At 44.7% G+C, this 20,177-nt stretch overlaps 1 protein-coding gene across 1 annotated transcript in view; it reads left to right on the top strand.

Annotated features, from left to right (window-relative positions):
* Positions 1–18,595, top strand: part of LOC135886594 (adenosine deaminase-like) — a 34,640-nt gene extending 16,045 nt beyond the window's left edge. Inside the window, exons 3-11 of the mRNA XM_065414353.1 lie at positions 1,376–1,498; positions 1,693–1,836; positions 3,773–3,888; positions 6,006–6,130; positions 11,012–11,083; positions 12,299–12,400; positions 14,142–14,209; positions 14,730–14,859; positions 16,333–18,595. Coding sequence (XP_065270425.1) covers positions 1,376–1,498; positions 1,693–1,836; positions 3,773–3,888; positions 6,006–6,130; positions 11,012–11,083; positions 12,299–12,400; positions 14,142–14,209; positions 14,730–14,859; positions 16,333–16,437 — 985 coding nt within the window. The 3' untranslated portion in view covers positions 16,438–18,595. The remainder of the gene's footprint in view (positions 1–1,375; positions 1,499–1,692; positions 1,837–3,772; positions 3,889–6,005; positions 6,131–11,011; positions 11,084–12,298; positions 12,401–14,141; positions 14,210–14,729; positions 14,860–16,332) is intronic.
* The last annotated feature ends 1,582 nt before the right edge of the window (positions 18,596–20,177 follow it).

Below are 20,177 nucleotides of genomic sequence, written 5' to 3'. Positions count from 1 at the left end.
CCAAGCATAGAATGCTGCATGTGATCATGACACGAAAACTGCTTGGTACAGATCAAACAGCAAACAAACAAAATTGCTGGGTGGTGATAGACCACGTCCAAATAATGCAACGTTGTAGTGACATGAGAAAGAGACTCTACATTGGTGCTCTAAAGCTTGTGTTTGCAATCCCTGCCTAGACTCCCTAAAAGCACAGGTTTGAATTCTGCCAGGCTTGACTGCACTCATCCACCTTTTATGGTGCATACGTTGACTTCCACACAGTCTAGTTATATCTTTATATGTGTAGACGATCCCAAGTTACCCTGCATCCAGCCCACTGTAGTTAAGTGTATCATAGACAGAGATAGGCCTTCAGGAAGGATTTGAATGAGGATAGGATAAGGGCCTGTTCATGGGCTCAGGAAGGGCAGTGTTCAAGATAGGGCATGGCATGGAGATGTCTGTCATTTAAACTGGATAAACGATGTGTCATCAGAGTGGAAAGGGCAACGTGGAAAGAATAATACTTAACAGTAATTAATGACGCATGCTGAGTGCCAGAATCTTAATCTGTGGTAACTACCTTTGCCTCTGAACTCTGAATGTAATGTAGATTTCCTACACCACAGAGCAATAAAATGAGTCTGTACATTGAGCAGAGGAGCAATATCAGTCAGGCTGTTTTCCTGCAGATAGCTTATGTAGTTGGCTGTTGGAACTGGAGAAGGCCAAGCCCTCGGTAATGAGATCTGGAGCCTTTCCCCTCCAGCTCACAAGCTCAGAGACCGCCCACTTTTGGTAGCAATGGATGGGCTTTCCTATCTGGACGCTCTTTGGTGGCTTCTCTGAGGAGGGGCTTGTTGGGTGTCAGCCTTGGTTCCCAGTGTAAAGATTTCCACATCAGAGAAACCACATCACAATTGTTCTCTATTGTTGGCAGCCTCAGCAGAAAGGTCAAGGATTGACTGGCTTTTGGAGACTAGCAACAGGCAAACCTGAGACGGTTCAGTGACTAGTTCAGATAAGCAGTCCAATGTTTGGCAGCTCTTGAGTCTATATAATTGGGGCTGGAAATTTCTTGAAATAATTTGTTATTTATGCTTCCAGGACTAGGAAGTACCAAGGCACCAGGAAAAGAAAGGTTCTGTTTGGCTCAGTTTCTTTGGATAGTTCTGGGTCTGTTATTGGTGATAGAAATCAGAGTCCTCTCTTATCCGGGTGGGACTCCTGAGGCACATGTAAGGCATTTTTGAAAAGACTGAGGTACCTTTTTTTCTGTGTTGTATCTGTTCTGTGGAGAAATAGACTCAAAGCAGGTTCAGCAGTATGGACTATGTTTCTAAATAAAGGTGTAACCCAAATCCTTGTCAGTGAAATGTGTATCGATTTCTAGGAAAAGAGGAATTCCGCTCCCTGGTGACACTGTTGAAGACCTCTTGCAGCATATCAGTTACACGGAGCCACTCTCTCTCACCCAGTTTCTAGAAAAGTTTTCTTTCTACATGCCTGCCATTGCGTAAGTAACTTATTCCCTGGTAACTACTGCAAGTTTCTCATCGGTCTCAGGCACCTGCAAGCTAGAATTGCCAATTTGGGGCATGTATGGTCTTCAGACCCATAGCAGGTCCACTCTCCCCAATCTTGTTGATCAGCAGCCCATAGATTTCTGAGAACTCATAAATCAGACTAATCCTGTTCTTTTCCTTACAGGGGGGACCGCGATGCTGTGAGAAGAATAGCCTATGAGTTTGTAGAAATGAAAGCAAAAGAAGGTGTCATCTATGTTGAGGTCAGGTACAGCCCTCACCTCCTAGCCAACTGCAAAGTTCAGCCTGTTCCATGGGACCAAGAAGAGTGAGTGAATCCATTAAGTGTAAGACTGTGCCAACATAATACACTGAGATCTGCATGAACCATGAAAGCCACTGACCAGCAAATGGAGAACACAGTTTTGCTCCCGGCAGACAATAAGGAGGATTTATAACTTGAGAGCCAGATTTTCATTGTTTTAGATGCATAATTGTGTGCCTAATTTACATGTGCAATTACAATAGTTGTATAGGCACCTAACTAATTAGACACACTTGCTGGTATTTACCCAGTGAGCAAGCACAATTTTGATAATTGTGCATAGAAATTAGTGTGTGCAATTATGCACACTTCATCTGTGCAGTTATGCTTTTAAACAAAATGTAGAGCTGAATCCATATGGGTGCATTGGAAAGCACAAGTTAGGTTACATTCATATGCCTTAACAAAGATGGTATACTAGAAGCTGTTTCATCTGTGCTTTACTAACCCCTCCTTCTCCTGCCTTCCCACTTCCTCAAAGGTTTAATAGCAGAGTGCTGTAGTGAAGTCTCAGTTATCTTTTTCCAGAACATGCTGCAGCATGCTAACTATTGAGGATTACAAACAAAATTAAACTGCTGTAGGCAAAGTAAATGAACCAAGTACATTTTGAGATGCAGTCTTTTTTTAATTGTTCATTCACCACTTGGTAAATCACTGAGTTCACTGAAACTTGCAATGAATCTCCCCATCCGTACAAATCAGCGAGGTCCCACTGTTGTTTTCAGCTCAGGCAAGGAGAAGTCTAGCACTGGTGTCAGATAATTGATGTATAATCCAATACCCGTTTATGTAGGACCAGAGGGGGGCAGCACACCTTTTATTTCTATCTGGAATGCAGTAATAGTCATGTATACGCTTTTCCTTCCCTCCCTAAAAATGTTCTTCCTCTGGTAACCGTTCCATCTGCTGCACTCTTCTGAGGACAACTGGCCCCAGGGGCATTGTCTTGTCTGTGTGGGAAACAGCTGTTAGATTTTCGGCTTAAGCTGCTCCCCCTTCAAGAAGTCACCAGAGTTCAGATACACATCTCCACCCCAACCCCCCATCCAAAATGTAACATTTTCTGCCAGCAAAGTTAGTGGGCTGAGTCTTTGGGAGCAGCCCTTGTAGCTCTCAGTCTATCTTTCTGTGTCATCTGTGCTCTTTAGAACAGTGTGTCGCCAATTAAACCAGCACCGAGCTTTGCAAGGAGACCTCTGGGATTTCTCACAAAACATGCTGTGAGGCTTCTGCTGCTTTTTGTGTCACTCCGCTCACTGCTGCCAGGATAGTGCAAAGCTCTGCATCTTAATAAGACTTTCTGGCCAAAAAAAGAGAAAAGAAAAAAGTTCCTCTTCCCTAGCTGGCAAACTGGTTCATTTACTTAAAGAAATACGGTGATCTATCACGGGGTTTGTGAAAGTGTCTCTCTGGCCAACATGCATCCCACGCAGCTCAGCAGTGCCGCCTCCCTTGTCCTCCAAACAGATATGGTCACTGAGGACTTCAGTTACAAAGGAGGCTAATGCTGCACATAGGCGCAAAGGGAGATTCACAGATGAGCCTAAGGGAGTCAGAGGCCTAACCTGCTTAGACACGTTTGTAAATGCTACTAGGTGCCTAAATACCTTTGTAAATCTGGCCTTGAAACTACAGTTCCTGGCAGATCATGCTCCCTCTTGCTCTGAGGGGGCTGGTCCAGTGTTCAACATGAGGGTGGCTGCAGTATACTCTTTTTTTTATATATATATAAATGTGGCCCTTAGCTTTCTGGCATTTTGCCAGTGGTCACATTGGTTGGGCAGTGTTTGGATTCTCCTGTATTTAACGGCCCACAGCAATAATACAACCAGCTCAGTGATGTTACCGTTCGGGAAGTAGTTTCTCTTCCTCTGGGATTGCTGGTGTGCCGAAACTCACGAGCTTGCTAGCTAACTTCGAAGTTTTCTTCCCGCAGGGGCGACCTCACTCCGGATGAAGTGGTTCACCTCGTTAATCAGGGATTACAGGATGGAGAAAGGGATTTCAACATCAAAGCCAGGTCTATTCTATGCTGCATGCGCCATATGCCAAGTAATGTATTACAGTTCACCTGCTGCTCTGCTCCCTCCTTTCCTGACCCTTTGGGGGTGTGTGAAATGCCTTGAATTGAGATCCTTTGGGGAAATAGTAGGGAAGCATCAGTTGCTCAGTTCTGGGTTGAATGTTGTCTCAATGCTGTGGGAAGGTGATGGCTATTTCCCATGTAGGTGCTGGTGGAAGAGAGAGGCTGAGGGAGGAGAAGCCACTCTTCATACCCACTCAGTGATTTCCAGCTCTTTTATCTCCGGGGAAGGGGTAAATCTGACATCGCCCCAGTCTCAAGATTGAAGGATGCCAGCTCAGTTTTTTCTATTTCTGCAAAAAGCAATTTCTAACCAGCTTAGAGTTGTGCTCAGGTTAGTCAAAGCCACTTTATGGGGTAGGGGACATGCTCTGGCGTATCAGATGGATAGCAGCATCTCTTAGAGGTGCAAAACAGAGGTTAAGTGGAGTGGGTGTCATTCACTTCCGTTTCCTGCAGCTAGCTTTAAAATAAAAACCAAGAGCTGGGTAGAGTGACGCAGGACAGCTTCAGCTGGGGTTAGAGGAGATGTGGCCTGGTTAAGAGATTGCTTGTTGTACCTGGGATTCCGGGCAGACAGGTTGCTTGTGAAGAGACTATTAGTTATATGTTGAAATACCACATATAATATGCCTTCTTCTAATTCTGGTATTAAACAAAACAAACCCTTGAAATACACTGCTTCAGTCCATACTGGAACCTCATTCAGTATTATCCCCTTCCATGAGAAAGATAGGGAAACTTGAGCTCCTAGTTGAGAATGAAACAAATTTCTGGACTCCTTTGGGAGGAGGGGTTGGAAATGTGTATCCTATATTGCTGTTCCCAGCATCCCAAAGCACAGTGTAGAACAAAAATGATCAGCAGTTAAAAGCAGTAACAAAGGTACCTTCCAGTACTTCAGATAAAGTTGCAGAGTAGATGCCCAAGTTGGAAACATTCCATGGCCAAGGAGAACAATTATATAATGACCGCACTTTCATTGTCTGGTTATGATGAGGGCTAACTAAATAATCCACCGTTTCTGAACGCTCTCTGCAGGACCAGGTCCAAAAAACAGGTGAAATACACTAAGCCACATTCATTAAAGGCCAAAAATTTAAAAAACATGTAGGTGCCTGAAAATGCAGCCAGGAGCCTAGTGGGATTTTGAAACGTGCCTAAACATTTTTGAAAATCCCACTAGGTGTCTATCTGCTTTTATACTCCTGGGGGCATTCTGCTCTAAAAAAATAAAAATTCTGCGCACAATATTTTAAAATTCTGCAAATTTTATTTGTCAAAATAACACTGCATAATCACACCAGATTCAATTTTGGTAATTTATTTGAAAATACCTGTCAGCAAGTATGTCTGTAACAATACAGACAAACACAAAAATTCCCCCAGGAATAGAGAATTAAAGAAACCTCTGTGACACCCAGTTCCTGTTTCTCTGCCCTCTTCCCCCCGCTCCCAGAGCCCAGCCGAGAGTGCCAGACACCTACAACCCCTCCCTCCTCAGAGCCCAGCCGTGCCCCCCCTTCCCCAGCCAATACACCTGAACCCCCTCCTCCCCAGAGCCCAGCCATGGCCCCCTCTTGATTCCTGTTACTAGAAAAGCCCCTTCTGCTTTCAGCTCTGTACGAAGCATTGCCCTGTGATTTGAAGCATTCTGTGATAATGAGAAAGCAGGGGCTTGCAGCTGGGAGTTCTTCCCATACCATGTAGTCAGGCACATACGTTCTAAAGTGCAAAGTAATGGTGCAGTACAATCTACTGGGGATGACTCATGGAGTTTTGCTCTTGTCAAGGGCTGTAATGATAATGAAGGGCTCCACCTAGGCAGGCCTAATAACCAGGGCTAAAACCTGTCATGCCTACCAACTTTACAGGCAGTGAGCTGTCTCTTCCTATCTGACTCTGGTCTGTAAATCTGGCTCTAGGGTTTTGTTATTTTTATAGGGCTTCAAACTCAGGGAAAAATCCCAGAAAGCAAATGAACTTAATTTTTGTATTCATGTGAACAACCACATCTGTTTGGACAAGAGCTCAGGGGTGACCCTTGTGGAATGTTTTTCTTGAATCCTGCTGCTCTTCTTTCCAGGCTGGTCATTGGAGGTGGTGGAGCTGTGTAAGAAATACCAGAACAATACGGTGGTAGCCATAGACCTGGCTGGGGATGAGTTGTTGGTGGCTGAGACCTTCCCAGAGCATAGGAAGGCTTATGAGGTTTGTTCAATGAGCTTCTCCAAAAATCTTGCATCAAATTCTTTCTAGTTCGTGCAGACAGAGCACAGTACAAAGGGGATCTGGCAAGTAGTTCAGATCCAAAATGGCCTGTAGGACTTATACATGTCTTAAAATTTATAGAAGTGTTTTATTGGCATAGCAGAAATACTACTTTTAATTTGGTTTTTAAATTACTAATAGAGCATATACATAATTTAAGTATAAAGAGATGTTTTGATTTAAATGTGTCCCAGCTAGGGCCGGCTCCAGCTTTTTTGCTGCCCCAAGCGGTGAAGGGGGCGGGGGAGCCGCGATTGGTGGCACTTTGGCGGCTGCTGTACCGCGCCGGTTCATTCTTCGGCGGCAATTCGGCGGCCGGTCCTTCCCTCCGAGAGGGACTGAGGGACTTGCCCCTGAAGACTCGGACGTGCCGCCCCTTTCCATTGGCTGCCCCAAGCACCTGCTTCCTTCGCTGGTGCCTGGAGCCGGCCCTGGTCCCAGCTGCGTTCACAACCTTGGTTCTGCAGCACTGAGCTAGTGCACAGAACCACAAAGTGAAATGGATGGTAAAATGATCCTGCATTCAGATCCGCCTGGGTGCTCCAGTGAATCTGCATTGGGCTGCCTGCTTACATTGCTTTGCAGGATCAGAACTCAATACCAAAGATGAAGCTGGCTAGTCCCTCTTCACTGTCTCCAGCTGAGTAAAATGCAAAAACTAAATCAATCAGACAAAGAGTGTAAACGTATGTTCAAAGTTTTTTTTTTTTTTTCATTATAATAAACTAAGATGATGGTATTGGAGGAGACTTCTTTCCTGAAATATATTCTTTTTAACTAGACCATGTTACTTTACTGTAGCTTAAAAAGGAAGCCCCATGCAAATATCTCCCATCTGTATATAAGGATTTTAGGACTCTAGTGGTGCTTGTATTTAAGAAGTTACATGATTGGCATAGGTCAGTGGGTGCTGAGGGTGCTCAGGAATATAGCCTGAAAGGACACTGGATTTAAAATAGTGCTGGGTGTCAGGTGATTGGTTCAGGTAGAATCATGGATATCTCAGGGGTATACTGTTGTAGTTAACAGTCCGACTGCCATCTGTGGTTGTCATGGGAATCAATACAAACGTCCTAATGTGAAAGCAAAAACTTGAGGGCGAGGGGAAGAGTATATAAGAAATATACTTTGTTTTGCATGGCCTTGAACTTCCGTACTTTCACAATTGGTATCTCCTCGCTTAAATGCCCAATGCCATTTTTAAAATCCATGCAGTTTCTCACTTGCTATTGTAAGGGAAAATCCAGTGTTATCCAAGGCCTGGTCCACACTAACCCCCCACTTCGAACTAAGGTACGCAACTTCAGCTACGTTAATAACGTAGCTGAAATCGAAGTACCTTAGTTCGAACTTACCGCGGGTCCAGACACGGCAGGCAGGCTCCCCCGTCGATGCCGCGTACTCCTCTCGCCGAGCTGGAGTACCGGAATCGACGGCAAGCACTTCCGGGATCGATTTATCGCGTCTAGACAAGACGCAATAAATCGATCCCAGAAGATCGATTGCTTACGGCCGGACCAGGAAGTAAGTGTAGACCTACCCCAAGACCCTGTAGGCCCAGGCCTCATGTCAAGCTGCCAAGGTCGGCCGGACAAAATAAGCTGGGGGGGGGCACAGAGAAGACAGTGGAAATTACCTAACAGTCCCATAGCAGAGAAAAAAAAACAATTTTGCCATATCCCTTACTGTCAACATCTAACTGCAAAGAACAAACGGACGATAACAGGAAGGGCCTAATACGGAAGAAATTTAATTTTGCTCCAATCAGCATTAACCTTGCAATATTTTAATAAGAAATAATAAGGAATTGATGTATGTAACTTGCGTATTAAGTTTGTGGTTTTAAGCTTTATAAGCATGTCTGTAACCAGCTTCGGAGAGGCCGTTTCGACAACGGTCCTCCCCTGCGCGCTTGTAATCGATAAAAGGCCTCAGGCTGATCTGATTGAAAAACACAACGCGTGGATCGATTTTTTTTCCACAACACTATCATCTTTCAATTAACCACTTATTGATAAGATATTACTTAAGTACCAGTTTCTTATCCTTTCTAACATGCTGAAGTTCCTTGTCATGAGCACTAATCAAGCAGCTGTACCTTTATCTTGTGCAACTGTTATACTTGCATTATACAAGATGAATCAATTAGTTGCTCATCACGTTATGTCCAGGTAGTTTAAAGGTTGATAAAACAAGATGGAAAATACGTTTATCAATTAATATCTAGCTTGCTATGCGTGGGGTCTCAAAGTCCAAATTTCTCAACCGAAGGATTTGAATTGTTCTTGTCTGAAAGTCAGCGTCTCATTCAGACTCAGAGAAACACGAAAGGAACAAAAGTTCCAATTTGTCAGGCTTTCTCAGCCGGCATGAAAGTAGAATGCTCCCTTTCTAAATTGCCCTCACACTGGAGCTTCACACACCAACAATAGTATGGATAATATGACTTATGAAATGAGAGGCTTATGATGAAGGGATCAGATGTCTGCGCTTGGACCAGCATTCCCAGTTTTCAGTTGTGTTGCCATTTAAACTCTGGCTGGCAGGAGTCAATGACTGTCATTACAATTGGGGATAGTAGGGGGAGTTCTGTTTGTGAATTGCCTGCAGTAGGTTGTGGGGAGATAATGGGGAGAAACCATGTAAAGATCTTGAAGCTGTGACTTTAGATAATTAGCTGGTGCTAATCTCCTAGCTAAGTGATGTTATAAACCAAAGAAGCATGCAGAGAGAAATGGACAATCTCCTTGGTTGGGAAGTTCTGGGTTATTTAGAGCCAGAGGAGGCTGTTTCGAGGAGATGTCTTTACAGCAATCGGGGGGTATGATTGCAGTTCATGTAGACATACCTGAGCTAAGCTTTAATCCAGCTATCTCAGATCGTGGAGCAGTGAAGGTGTGAGAGCACGTGCTTCAGTGTGGACTGTAGAGACCTGCCTGTAACCCTGTGTCATTCTTGGGCAGCTACCCCACTCTGTAGCGTGCGCTGCTGCAGCTTCACTGCTCTGGAACCTGAGCTAGCTAGATTAAATCTAGCTCCTGTATGTCTTCCCGAGCTCCAGTTGCACCTGTGATTGCGGTGTAGACACACCCTGAGAGTGGAGGTGGGGGAGATATTCCTGGCTTCCCTCCTCCCCAGCGCACCCCCCCACACCCACAGAAATCTCTGTTTTCTAATCCGCATAGCACACCAGAGGGGGATATATAAATGAACAATAAAAGTGAGCAGACACATTGGCTCTTAATTTGCTTCATGTGTGTGACTTTGGTAAAGTGAGCTTGCAAAATGATGGGAATTGGGTAGGCAGGGAGACTCGCTCTGGGTGTCATTGCCCCGAGAGCTGGCCTGTACATTTAACACACGTTGGAAACAAAATAGTGTTTAAAACAAAACTTTGTTTATCTTTAAGACCTTTGGCTTCAGAGCCACCTCCTGCAGTCCTGGCACAGTCAAAGCTCCCACAGACTTCAGCAGGAGTTTTGCCTGAGCACGGATTTTGTCTTGTTGACTCTGGGTTCTCTGAAACACATTGCTCAGAGCCCTAACCTGAAGGCCCTGCCATGCTTCATTGAAGTCAATGGCAAAACTCTCATTGACTCTTACTTCATCAAACATAGGGATCAGTAGGAGGAGCATTGCGCTCTGATAGTTCAGAGCCCAGTCCAAAGCCCGCTGGAGTCATTCCATAGATTTCAGGGGGGGTTGGATTAATCTGTTCATCCTCAGAACGCCCCAAATTAGCAGTTTCTGACACGAGTGAAAGGCCAGTGTGAAGGGAAGGGAGGGTAAGCTTAGCCCTGACTGAATGGTCAGCCTTCGGGGTAACTGTCTGAGTCCCTGTTCTGTGCAGGACATACAACAAGTGTGTGTTTAAAACAAAGCTATCACTGCAGACACAGGGAGTCTCGATTTAATTTCAAATAGACGCAACTAGGCTTTTCTTATTAACATACCAAGCGGAGCCGTGTCTTACCCAGTAGTTCAGAGCGGAGCCTGGATATGCAGTGGCTGCAAACCAAGTGGAAAATTCAGAAAGCCTGTGAAAAATTCAGTAATACAAAACAGCAACTTCCTGAAGGGGGTGTGTGTACATGCATGCTGCCTCTGGTAAAATCCCTATAATATCAGCTCAGTGCCCATTTCCACACTCAGGACTTTTGGGTTTGGGATTTCCCGGATCCGTAGAATCCTGTTTAGTCACTGATGAAAAGTGCCATGCTGAGAGCCTCTGAGACAGCAGGCCCTCCTCTCTAGAACAGGTACGGCTCAGGCGACAGCAGTGGGAATTTCCCCCCTGCCCATCACCTCAGCCAGCGTGCCTCAAGGGGAGGAGAATCTCCAAGGCTCAGTTAGTCCTTGGTCTATCTGCTTAGACTGGCAGCAAGAGGGATAGTTGTAGTTGTGGGGTTGTTTGTGTGATGTGGACACCAGGGACTGGACTGAGACTCACCAAACTCGCTGCATGTGGGCTATGAATAACTGCCAGCTGGTGACTGCTTTCATTGCCTAGTGCAGGCTGGGCTTCCCAGACACTCACCTACCCAGCTCCTACGCTGTCTGAGATTGGTAATTGATTTTCTTCTCGTTTTGATTGTGGTGCTCCACAGTCGTTACTCCTGGGGTTGGAGCGCTTGGCTGCTCTAGAGCTCTCAGCCTAATGATCTGTTGAAAGCATTCGCTCTGTCTTGAAGGCAGAGAGTAGTCGGTGGTGGGGCTGCTGTCCTGATAATTTGTTCACATCTCTCCCCCCCGCCCCTACCTCTGTGCCTCCCCAAACCCTCAGCAGCGTTTTCACTCTTTGCTTCATGTGGGTTTTTCCAGGAAGCTGAAAGATGTGGCATTCATCGCACTGTCCATGCTGGGGAGGTTGGGTCACCGTCTGTCATCAAGGAGGTAAGAAACCCCAGGGCAGGGCAGTGGAATAAGTTACAGCAGAGCTGCAGAATACTCTGTATTGTAATGCAGGGAACAAAGGTAGCTAGGGCCAAATCCTGGCCCAGCACTCAGTAGCCCCTGGGAGCTAAATCCTCCCATTGCTCTAAGGGAACAGAGTAGGGTGGATTTGATTTAAATCACTAGTCAGGAAGACTCGATTTAATCGTGGATTTCTACATAAAAATGCATTCTTGTTGGTTGTTATAACCTTAATACATATTCTTCACAGCTCAGAGATAGATGTAGGTTTCATTTTTAGAAGGTACACACTATACATTTTTTAAGTGATTTATTTTGAAAAGTTTTCAGATTAGTTTTACAGCTATATCGGAAAATGAATGATTGTTTGGTTATTTCATTTACCAAAGGTAATTGAAGCAGATATTTATGAAGTCATTGGGAGGTGAACTATCTCCAATTCAACAGGTTAATCATTAATATTTGGAGGATTTTCTTGCCATGCTGTACTAGGAGGAGAACATCACCAGACAGACATATAAATTGTTTTATTTAACTAAAACAACAACGTTATGTATTCTGGATTTTTTTCTTCAACAGCAAAACTAAGCATCTCTGATGGTATCTTCTAGATTGAGCACTGAGTCCCATTGGGTAGATAGAAAGATTAACCTAAATAATCTATACAGAAGCCCCTGGAACCGCATAAGATTGGGTCCCTAATCCATGAACTATTGGAACTCATTTACAAAACTTTTCTTAAACATTACATGAATATATTGTCTCATACTATAGAATTAGAATTTATAATCCCTATTCCATGATGAGACATTATAGCTCAAAAAATATATCTTAATTAAAACTATCTTTAGATAGGTGTTTTCCTAAAAAAGCATTTTATCAAAAAAATCCAATTTAAATTAAAAAAATCCGATTTTTTTTTTTTTTTTTTAATCGTTGATTTTTATCCACCCTGGAGCAGAGTCTGTGCATCATACAAAGAGGGAGCCGGAGATGGAGACTCATATAGCGCTCGGAAGGAGCAGGCCCTCCTAGGAGTTGGGCCCCCATGTCATTCAGGCAGTGGATTGGAGTCCTGGTATGGGGCTTGGAGGGCTCAGGAGCTCCTGTGGGCCTGCCTGATCCTCTGGGGAGCAGGAGTCAGGCCCTTGCACAGAGCTAAGAGAGACTTTACATGTTTTCTATTCTCTACAGGCAATCAATGTTCTGAAGACAGAACGGATCGGCCACAGCTACCATGTCCTGGAAGACCCAGCCCTTTATAGGGAGCTGTTGAGTAGGAAGATGCATTTTGAGGTAATGACTAATTCTGCAGGGGTGGCATTTGTGTAACCATCGCCTTGTTCTGACTGAGAGTGAGATCTGCCCTCGTTTGGGTTGCATGACAAGTCAACGCTTTGGATAATGAGCATGGACGTAAATGCCTTTACTATAGGGGTGAAATTGCTGCCACCTGGAGTCCAAGCGCTGACAGCGTTTGGAGTGAAATCTGCCTGCCACACCACAGTTTGAATTTAGCTGAGGCTATGGTGGAAAACAGACATACAAGGCTCCAGCATGTTGCTAACTGGGCTGTTGAGCAGAAATGCGATGTCACCAAGGGCATACAAGTTTGGATCTCACTCTGTGCTGAGTGCCAGAGGTCACGTCATGCTCAGCCTGGGGGAAAGGGAGCCTGTATTATCTAGTCCATCTTCAGCTGATCCTTGGAGCAGCACTGGCTCTCTGAGTAGAGAGATGCCTTTACCCCTTCCCAGGCAGAGGTTGAGTGGCCATGGTGTTAGGCTCACAGGAGTCACAGGGGGGAGAGTGGTGGCAGGTGAGATCTTGAAGAACCTGGTGCTTCTAAAAGGTCCCAGCTTTGGGAGCATGTCTTCCTCAGACGTGCAAAAGAACAAAACCCGGTCTGGGCCTTTAGTATATACTAACCAGTACAGTAGAACCTCAAAGATACAAACACAAGAGTTATGGGCTCACTGGTCAACCGGACACCCGCTGGAATGGGAAGTAATCAGTCAGCAGCAGAGACACGCACGCACAAAAAGCAAATACTTTACTCATTCAGGGCTTTAGCCCTGGGACTCGGGGCTTCAGACGGGGGGCAGGTGGTTAGGGCTGCAGCCGCAGGGTGAGGAGGGTCAGGGCTCCAGGCAGGGGGTGGGTATCAAGGCTTCTGACGCTCTGGAGCACCGGGGCTCAGGGCTTCAGCCCCTGGCTCCTTTCCAGGCTTTAGCCCTAGCACTCTCCCCATAGCTAGAGCCCCAGTGCCCCCCGCCCTGCTGAAACAGGGAATGGAGCCGTGGGGAGCCCCAGAACCCCCTGCAGGGCAGACGCTGGGAACAGAGCTGCAGAGCTGAAGCTCTGAGCCCAGGCACCCCCTCCGAGGTTGAAACAGAGCAGAGCCAGGGAACTGAAGCCCCGAGCCCCAGCGCTCTTCCCAGATCTAAAGTCCTAAGTCCTTGTGCTACCAAGGGTCAGAAGCCCTGACCCTTCCACCCCCCCAAGGGCTGCAGTCCCAACTCCCCAGTGGTTGAAGTCCCTAAGGTCTTGTTCAGAGCTATGCACATTTCAGAGTTACGGATAACCTCCGTTCCTGAGGTGTCTGTAACTCCGAGGTTCTACTGTAAAACCATCCTGCGCAGATGGCTGTGGTCACTTTCCTAGCTAGGCTTTCCTTTATACATGGCAAAGTCATAGCTCACTGCTCCCTCTGATGGGGGCTGTTCTACCAGAATGGCTGGGTGGGGTGGGAGGGAGAGGTGGGATGGGAATGATAAGGGGCTTCTGTGCACGGGCAGAAACGCATAGCCGGGAAATAAAAGTGCTCAAAAATGTTTATATCCAGCAGACATGGGGATAAATGCTCGTTGCAGAGGCTGGGATTTGATGATCATTATTGTTTTCACAGAGCTGTAAATCTACATAGTGCTTTTCAGGCCCAGTCCCTGCCTGGAGAGCTTCCGAATTTGTGTGCAGCAGTATTATGGAAGAGACTGACTCTGCCTCTTTTTTTTTCCCCCCCCCCATACACATATAGACCTGTCCTTGGTCCAGTATCCTCACCGGAGCATGTGATCCAGACTTTAGGAAACACCCAGTAATTCAGTAAGATGTTCAAACATATTATTTTCAAGTAACTAACTCAGACTTCAGTTATGTATAGCTGCTTTATTACTTCACATGAGAAGCAAGTTCTAACCATTTGTCAGAGCATTGTGCATCGGCTAAGGGACCAGTTCAGAGGAGCTGTAACAAATATGCTGATAGATTTTTATCCTTAAGGAGAGCTTTCTGCCTGCCTCAGGCCCCTGCTCTGAGCAGACAGGAGGCTAAGCCCCAGATTGCAGTGCATTGCTGTGGGCTCTGGAGCGGGTAGTGGGGCCAGACACTTTGAACATCCGTCCAACCAATGGTTTGTTGTTGCATTTAAAAAGTAGGATGGTGAATAGCAACGTGAAGTTTTGGAATGCAAACTACAGCTTTGATAGGAATTTGTTTATCTAGCTGGATACAAAGTAGCCAAATTGGGTGGAAAGCTGTGGGTTTTTTAGTGTATTTTACACTTGGAAAAACACAAACTATGCGAACTTTAATATTTGTCCCACTTTAAATTCTGTTTTCCCAGGTTTATGAATGATAAAGCCAATTACTCCCTGAACACTGATGACCCGCTCATTTTTAATTCTTCAATTGAGACTGATTACAAAATAGCTAAGCAGTTCCTGGACTTCACTGAAGAGGAGTTCAAGAGAGTGGTAAGTTGTCGTGGGATGTTCTGTGCAAAGCTGCGTGCTGGAGCCTAACATGATCCATCGTTTCTGAGGTAAATCTCATTTTTAAACATGAAACCGGAAGAGAGTTCAGTGGCGTTAAAACTGGGGGGAGAAAAAGCTGAATTATGTGGGGCACAACAGCAGTTTTCAACAGGAGCGTGTGAAGTCCACTTCAGCTGGTGGGGGTGAAGGGGTGCTGGCACTGAGTCATCATGAGGCATACAAATGGCCGTCTGGAATGAATGCAGAAAACCGAGTATAAGTTCTGTGGGTGTTTAGACCAGGATGATCTGCAGAGATGAAGCACACTTGACTCTAGCTTACTGCATGGGGCTTTATTAAGGATGAGTGAAGATGAAAATTGTTCACTGAATAGTTCCTCAGACTGGAATTGAGCAACAGAATGTGGGGATGTCAGTGGCAGGTCACTCGCTGCCCTTCCCTGTGTATTTGACTATGATCCCAGTGGCCATTTGCTTTTGCCATTATTTATAGCGTCACACGGTGTCCGTCATTGCATTTTTGCATGCAGATTGGCATGTGCAGTGTCCTGAAAATCTAATAATTCTGTTTTTCATCTGCTTTGTACCTAAGATAAAGGGACAGAAAAAGAGTCTGATAGAATTTCACTTGTTTGTGGGTAACCTCTGATGCTTTCCTGTTTCCCCGTTAGAGGTGCACTGGGTTGAAAGGAGATGTGTACTGTCCAGGCATTCATGCATCCTACCATATCTTGGAAACCAGCTGATTTCCTTTGTGTGTGTGTGTGTGTGTGTGTGTGTTGGAGCTGAATTTGCAGAATACAGCTTTGCAGGAGAAAACACTGGGCCTGTATCACGGGCCTCATTTAAGGAGCAAGAGTCTGTCTTCCTGGAGAGTAGACTTATGCTTTAGTCCTTCCTTCCAGCTGTAGAAAGCTCTGATCTTTATGCCGCTAAATCCATGGGCAGTTTTGCTACAGGCTCCTGCAGAAGATGGGCTGTTCCTTTCTGTTTAATGAAAGGAAGCTTATAAATTAAGGAGAGAGACATTTCTGTAAATTGTTAAGGGAAGCCAGTAGTGAACTTCGTTACAACAGCAGCATATCAGGCAGGGCCTGATCCAAAGCGCATTGAAGTCAATGAGAGTCTTTCCCTTGACTTTAATAGGCTTTGGATCAGGCCCCTGAACTGCACATCCTGGAACCCGATAAAGGAATTTAAGACACATTGTTTATCTCTTGCTTTTTTTAAGCCCCTTACAAACACTGGGTAGGAGCAGGTTCCTTTGAAAACTGAGGCTGCTGAAAAGAGCTCAAGAGTAGCAGTGCTAACAAAAGTGCTCATTTGACTTACACCAACTCACTCACTAGCTCACACTCACTGATGCACAAAGATTTGTGCACGCACAACCCCACACTCACACGTGTGGGTATTACCCAGCTATAGCTGTATTTTTTTTTTCTTTTCCTCCCAGAACATCAATGCCGCTAAGTCCAGCTTCCTGCCTAAGAAAGAAAAGAAGGAGCTTCTCAGTAAGCTGTATGAAGCCTACGGGATGGTCCCAAACAACCCATCCTAATCCTGCTTCTACCAGCCGGCAAGGTGCATTCACCTCTCCCCATGTGTGCTCGACTCCTCTTTGTTTTAGTGGGAGCATAGGAGGAGGAGATGCCATGGCACCAACGCATAATACTGGTATTATTATGCTGAGCTTTACAGTCCAAGGCATACACTATAAAGCAGTATTTCCATGGTTCCTACCATATATACCTATCTACAACACCCACGTACTAAATAGATATCTGATTTCCTATATTTCTGACCCTCAAATGTACAGGTGGAGTTTTCTGGTCTGATTCCATTGTGGCTTATGCCAGTTTTACATCCTGGTGTAAATGAGAGCAAAATAAGGCCCTGTTTCTTTGTGGTGGTGGTAACATTTTTATGTGACTTTTTGGTGCTCTAGTTCCATTGCTGATCTACCTTAGTCCCTCTCTGCACTACAAAAGTAATCATGTTGAGCAGCAGCTGTGGTCAAACCATGGTAGAAGACAGTTTTTTTCCCCCCACCTTGCTTGTGTGCGTCGAACTGGGTGAAATTATTTCAGCAAATAATTTATTTGCTGAAAAATGCAGCTTTAGTCTATTGATCAGACCTGACTGGACCAGGACCCAAGCTGAGCACAGCTGACCCGAGAGTGTCAAGTCTTTTTCGGAACGGACCTCCTGAACCAGCCCCCATCTGCATCATCACCGCCATCACCTTGTCCTTAGGGCTTAGCCTGGTAGGCGTTGGCCACTCCCGACTCCTCCTCTCTGGTCACCTCCTGCCCATGGTGATGCCTGCATGGCCCCCTGCCAGCTGCCCCCACCTCGCTGCGCTGAATGTGCTGCGAAGTGGGAGGTATTGCAACTTGTCAGCACGCCCAACCCAGAGGGTCAGGTTTTTTCAGATCTGACCCTGACAGACTTACTCTTCTTCCTTATGAGGAAGAAAGAACTGAACGTGGGTCTCGCACATTGCAGGAGACCACCCTACCCATTGGGCTATGGGATATTCTGGTGTGTGGCTTTCTCCCTCTCCCCTGTGAAAGCTGTTCTACTGTATGTAAATAATTAAATAGTCATTAGAGCTGGGACTTCAACTTGGGTCTCCCACATGCTAGGTGAGTGCCCTAACCACCAGGCTATCAAGTCATTTTCACTTTCTTCCTAGCCCAGTGACTCTTCATTGTCATTCAAAGTGGCAGTTCATAGTCATTCATGGAGACATTGAAAGTAAGTGAGAATGACTCTATATCCTGATGGGTAGGGCACTTTGCTGCAGTGCAGGGCGACCTATTCAAATCCCTTTTCCACATCTGACAGAGGGGGAACTGAGCTCAGGTCTCCCACCACTGGGCTAAAGGTTAGAAGTGAGGTGGTCATCCTCCCCCCAACCCCCACCCTGCATTTCATGATTTCTTCTTTGCTTTTGACAAATGCCCCAAATTGAAAAAGGTCATGTTGGAATGAAACCTTTTGCTTCAACTTGACTTTTCAACTTTTTGAGTCACCAATTTTTTTTTTTAAATACTTGTTTTCAATTCAACCCAAAATGAATTTTTTTTAATTGTATCAGAATGGCCAGTGAACCGAAAAATCCATTATTCACCCAGTTGTAGTGTGCATGTTATAATCATACGAGAGAACCCTCTTCTGACACTGGTAGATACCTAAATAAATAGTTTATTCACCATTTATTCTTGTTTGTATGGATAGAAAAGACAGTGTTAAAACACAGTTTGGCCATAACGGTATGTAAACAAGGTTTATTTTGTATTGTCAATGGGGACTAAGAACAAGATGGAAAATGCAGCAGTGGTTGCACTTAGGCTTTTTGGTTGCAGAAATACAGTAACTTTTTTTTTTTTAATTTAGCAATTATTTTGTCCTTTTTTTATTTATTAAAAAAAAAATCTGTGTCGCAAGACCTTAAATCTCCAAAATGTCACTGCAGATGAGAGCATATAGCTTGGCTTCAGGACACCGGAGGGTATGTTTGGGGAGTCCAGAGGCCTCCAGAGGTTTGCTGCATGTACATATAAAGTTAGTGCACATGTTTACAATTTCAGGACAAAATTCTCCTCTCAGATTCTCCGCTCCAGCATTCTGCACTTCACATGTGAGTCAGACTCCCAGGGGCTGAATTTTGCTCTTACTCTGTTCTATTTTTTATTTATTTTTTTTAGATTCTTAAAAATGTGGTTAACTTCTATGTTCATTCTTTCTGCCCTCTTTCTGACATAAGGTAACCTTCAGGCACTATTAGTAGAACTAAGTGAATAAACTAATGAAGATACTGTATATAGTTAAATGTCCCAGCTGCCACAAGTGTTTCAGGAGGTACTTAGCAGAATTCTTGCTGGAAGTCCTGTCTTTGGTATGTTTGAGAATTTACAAAGAAAATATTAACATAATTCCAAAGCCATTTTGCTGCATTATGACACTGTTCTCCTTTTTATGCAAAGAAATGATTGCATGTTTGGTTGACTGTAGGTTTCAGATACTTTTACCTCCGAAGAATTTGTAAACAGGGCTGAGGAAACTGGGGGGGGCAGGGAGTGGGGAGAGCTCCAGTATCACAAGTGGCTGCAAAGACCTGGACCCCAAAGCTACCAACACCAAAAAGTTGCCTTTGATAAAGGGCTACGTTCACCATTCTCCTAGACATTGGAAGACGGCTGGGATTTACTGCTCTGATTTCAGACATCAGCAAGCCAGTGATGGGCTGCTATATTGATTTTTATAAATGAATACAAAATGCTCTTCTCTTAAATACATTGTGCGTATATACACAAATATATAAATGAATTATTTTTTTTAAGCCAATGATAAATTGTCAGTGTTAAGAATGATTCTAACATTGCCACCCACAATCTTTTTTTGTTTGGAAATCTCTCTTCAGAAATAGCTTGTGAGAAACACCTGTTTGCATTCTGGAAACTCTAAGTGAAATGTTGTTCTGGTTTAATAAAAATAACTTTATTTAAAAAAATAATTTTATTTCTAATTTCTGCTTAAAGAGCTAAAGGGAAAGTGTCAAATTCTGCACCATAGTTCTAGCCAAATGTGACCCACATTGTTAGAACCTGGGGGATAATGGGCTCTGCGATTATATTTATATATAAAATAGCATGTCACCAAAATATTAAAGATAAAACATCTACCTACTGACCACCATCACTTGCTGCTGTTTTGACAGGACCTACAAAAAAGTAACATGTTGTGAATTCTTCCTTACTGTAGTTCTATGGGTAACTTTTTTGAAATTTCCTCTCACCTCCATATCCCTAGGGCATCTGCAGGCAATCACAAACAGTGGTGGAATCTATGCAGTTATCCTGAGTGCCACAAGACGGGCTCTGGTTGCTTGAAGGGAGTCCCAAAATTCGAGGTGGGATGGATGGAAGCAGAGGTCAGAATGAACCTTTTCTCCCATTTAGCAGAAGTGTAAATTGGGACTAGCGTCACTGAAATCACAGGAGTTGCACCATTATAGAATGGATGCATCTTGGATCAGCATCAGGCCCTGGGTGTACACATGGCAGATGTCATTCAGTAACTTTTGGGCCTGACTTTTTTTTCTTTTTCTCATAATAGTACAAATCAGGAGTAACTCCCTCAAAGTCAGTGGAGTTACACTGGTGTGGGAGGAGACTCCTGTTTGAAGTGCAAACGCGTCTCTTGTTCAGACATTGCAGGTTCACAACTTCCTCAGCGCTGTCGATATGAGCTGTTCCAATTTCACACATCGTTTCCCCCATTATGCTCAAAGAA

Source organism: Emys orbicularis, chromosome 12 (genome assembly GCF_028017835.1).
Source record: "Emys orbicularis isolate rEmyOrb1 chromosome 12, rEmyOrb1.hap1, whole genome shotgun sequence".
Lineage (NCBI taxonomy): Eukaryota > Metazoa > Chordata > Testudines > Emydidae > Emys > Emys orbicularis.
The sequence above is the reverse complement of the archived record's forward strand: the minus strand, read 5'-3'. Positions and strand labels throughout refer to the sequence as shown.